General features: G+C 56.3%; 1 protein-coding gene across 1 annotated transcript in view; it reads left to right on the top strand.

Annotated features, from left to right (window-relative positions):
* Positions 1 to 3,273, top strand: part of SCARA5 (scavenger receptor class A, member 5) — a 49,198-nt gene that overhangs the window by 8,380 nt on the left and 37,545 nt on the right. Inside the window, exon 3 of the mRNA XM_004682532.2 lies at positions 3,048 to 3,176. Coding sequence (XP_004682589.1) covers positions 3,048 to 3,176 — 129 coding nt within the window. The remainder of the gene's footprint in view (positions 1 to 3,047; positions 3,177 to 3,273) is intronic.

Below are 3,273 nucleotides of genomic sequence, written 5' to 3'. Positions count from 1 at the left end.
GGCGGCCGTACCCCACGGGAGCAGGTCTCAAAGGCTGGCTGCTCAGGCTCCTCGGGTCTCTCTGCACTTCGCTTTGCTCCTCTGCTGCCTTGGGCTGTGTCTTGCCCTCTCAGGTCTCTCAAGCGTCCTTCCCCGGCTTCCTGGTCTGAGACACCACCCCCCGCCCCCGCCCCCACGCCCCTTCCTGCAGGTTACTGCAGATGGAGAAACCGCCATCTTGATTCTCCTAGATCTTGGAGTTTTGTGTTTGTTTTGTACGGTTTCTCCTATTATACTGGCGTCTGTGTGTGACCATCTCAGCAAAAAGCAATTATGTTTCCTAACGACCAGCTTGATCTGGTACTGCGAACATGGAGAGGAAGCATTTCTTGCAGTCCCAGTTTGCAAATTTACTCGAGCTGTGGATCAGCCATGAAGCTGAAGAGAGACCACGGAGCTCAGCCTGTCTAGAAAGGCCTGGGCTTGAAAGCGCTGCTGCTCCAGCAGACTCCGGGGCTGCCCGGGCCGGAGGAGGGCGTCGCCCCTCTGAAAGCAACACCGACACCGTTCCGCCTGCTTCGTGCTACCTGCTTCCTCCTTCTTCCCTCAGGTCTGAGCCAAATCTTCATCTCTTGTTCAGCCAACATTTCCTGAGTGATCTTTTTATCATTTTCGAGACTGTCACACGTTGGACTCACCCACTCGGTCGCCCTGAGATTGATGTGTTCACTTAGCTATACCATGCAAGCCCCCTCCGTGTCTTCCCACGACTTGGTGATTCATTCATTGTTTCCTTTCCCTCCGAATAAGCATACACTTTGCGCCGGCTTTGCTGACGGTAAGGTTCTGGAGTGTTTTTAATCAATAACTTTCATCAGTAATCAATACTTTGAATGACTGGCCAGCTAGCACCCTCCTGCTAGTTAGTGGGGAAGTCAGCGCTGCAGTGAGGGCGGGTTTGCTCTGGGCCAGCCCTGTTTGTCTGGGCATTTGCCGGTGAGGGGATGGGCACATTTGGGGCTTGACTTGGAAGCCACAGTCTTTCCCTTTTCTGTATTGCACACGATTCCTTTCCCTGAGGGGAAAAAACAACAACAACCCTGTTTTCTAACCATCTTGCCTGGACCACTCTGTTGACTGAAGCTCTATTATGTGCTATTTAAGCAGACTGTGTTTAATACTTAGATGATGCTATTGTAATGTGACTAAGTCTTGCCTGGAGGAAAGTCAGCATTGAGCGTGTTCGTTAACAAAAGACCTGGAACCAGTGGCTCCTTGCTATGAAACAGAAGTCTCAGGCGGAGGGGCGGGAACGACTCTTTTCTCTTTTTCTGGCGCCAGGGTGCAGCGTGGTGAGGACATGCTCACCCAGGACGAGGCAGGACTCACCGAGCGCACAGCGCTGGCTCGGGGGCTCTTTCTCCCTCTTCAGCCATGAGGCTGCGAGGATGCGGGCGAGGAGAGTGGGAACAGCCTCCCAGCAAGGTGCGGGACTTGTATCCTACACCACGCTACGCCACGTCTGACGCTCCAGGGTAACAGACACTTCCCCATTGAATTCCACCAGGTGGCCACAAGACACGAAATAAAAGAGAGGAAGCGGAAACGCAATGTTTACATGAGCAGTTTACACGTTTAAGGAGCAAAATAGGTTATAGATCCTAGCGTGCGGGGAGGGATAGAAACTGCTCGAAAAAGATTAGGGTGAGTTAGAAGGATGTAGTCTGCACGTCAGTGGAAAATTGGGTCAATTCTGCCAATTTTGCTAACATTCAAAGGTTGATGACAATGATAATTGAATTTGTGTTTCTTGAACATTTGCTCCAAATGTACCCAATGTTCTAAGGGAATATTATGTAATAGTTCTACTTAACTGGTGTAGCAGTATCTGCAATAAAATGGGGTAAAGCTTCCTCACTGACCAGCACCTCTGGGGAGCCAGGTGCCTACGTGGTCACCACTGTGTCTCTTGTGGCAACAAACCATCTGACGGTCACAGAGGCCGTCGGTAGCCAGCCTTGCTCACCCCAGTCACCCAGTACTGCCTCGCACTCGCTGTGGGAACATTCTGAGCGCCAGTGCAGTCGGTGGCCTTGGCAAGGTGTTCTGCTCCCACACCTTTCCCGCGAGGGCCACGTGCTGGGAGGGAGCAGTGGCAGAGGGGGTACACAGTTGGAACCAGGCCTCCCTCCCCTCTTCCTGCCCTCTGGGCTCAGGGTGGTGAGCGCCCCTTCCTGTCCGCTGTCCGTGGCCATGGCAGGCGACCTCAGTGAGGCCCGGTGGCCTCCTGGCTGTGCGCCGGCCTCTGAGGCGCCTTCTTGTGGGAGCCGACAGAAATGGCCGGCTACCGGGGCCCCGGGGCTCCCCAGGGCTCGCTGCCGACATCTCCACGAAAGCGCTCAGGTTAATGGATCCAGGAGGGGCAGTGAGCATGGATAATTTGAGGTTCCGTTTTGGCTGGAAGCTGGGGTGTCTTGTGTAATGTCACAGGCCGAATTACTAAGTCTTCCTGTAAGTTGAACGGGAGGGCAAAGGCAGGGGCAGGTCGGCACGCAGAGGTGCTTTGTCGACAGCCCCTGGTGGTTTGTGTGTGCCGTCTGTCTGTCTGTCTGCTTAATTAGTTGTCAGCACTTAAAGATAGGGAGGTTTCTCATAATCACTCTGGCTTTTGGGAAGTTCTGGCTGCGGTCTGCTCCCCACGCCCCTCCCAAGCACACGCACAGCTGGCCGCCCTGCAGGTCCACTCTGCTCACTTCTCCGCCAGGGAGACGCTGCAGTCTGCAGCCCGTCTTCAGCGCTCTGTATGCGCTGGCTCACGTGAGACGACGCAGCGTCGTCAAGGACACGCACGCACTGGCCTGGGGTGGGTTGCGGGCGCTTCGGGCGTGAGCGAGGGTGGGAGGAGAAGGCGCGCTGAGCTGAGCTCCGGCCGAGAAGTGTGTCCTCCCGCTGTGCACACGCGGCCCCATGCACCGGCGTCGGGTCCGCAGCGGTGGGGTCGCGACCCCCAGAACAGAGCAGGAGCGTGCGGGCTTCTCACCTGTCTCTTCCTCCCTCTGGCCCGCCAGGACCGTGCCACCGACGCAGGGCGGGCGGCTGCTGCTCCCAGCTGGGCTCGCTGTCGGCCCTGAAGCATGCTGTCCTCGGCCTCTACCTGCTGGTCTTCCTGATCCTCGTGGGCATCTTCATCTTGGCAGGTAAGCAAGCGCCTCCTCTTGCTGCGGCCTTTAAGGAGGTGGGAGGAGACGTGGCCATGAGAGCAGAGGGAGCTGGGAGCCAGAGCCTGGCTGCTCA

Source organism: Condylura cristata, unplaced genomic scaffold, assembly GCF_000260355.1.
Source record: "Condylura cristata isolate star-nosed mole 26May11 unplaced genomic scaffold, ConCri1.0 scaffold00014, whole genome shotgun sequence".
In the NCBI taxonomy this organism is placed as follows: Eukaryota; Metazoa; Chordata; class Mammalia; order Eulipotyphla; family Talpidae; genus Condylura; species Condylura cristata.
Note: the sequence above shows the minus strand (reverse complement) of the source record. Positions and strands in the feature narration are given on the sequence as shown.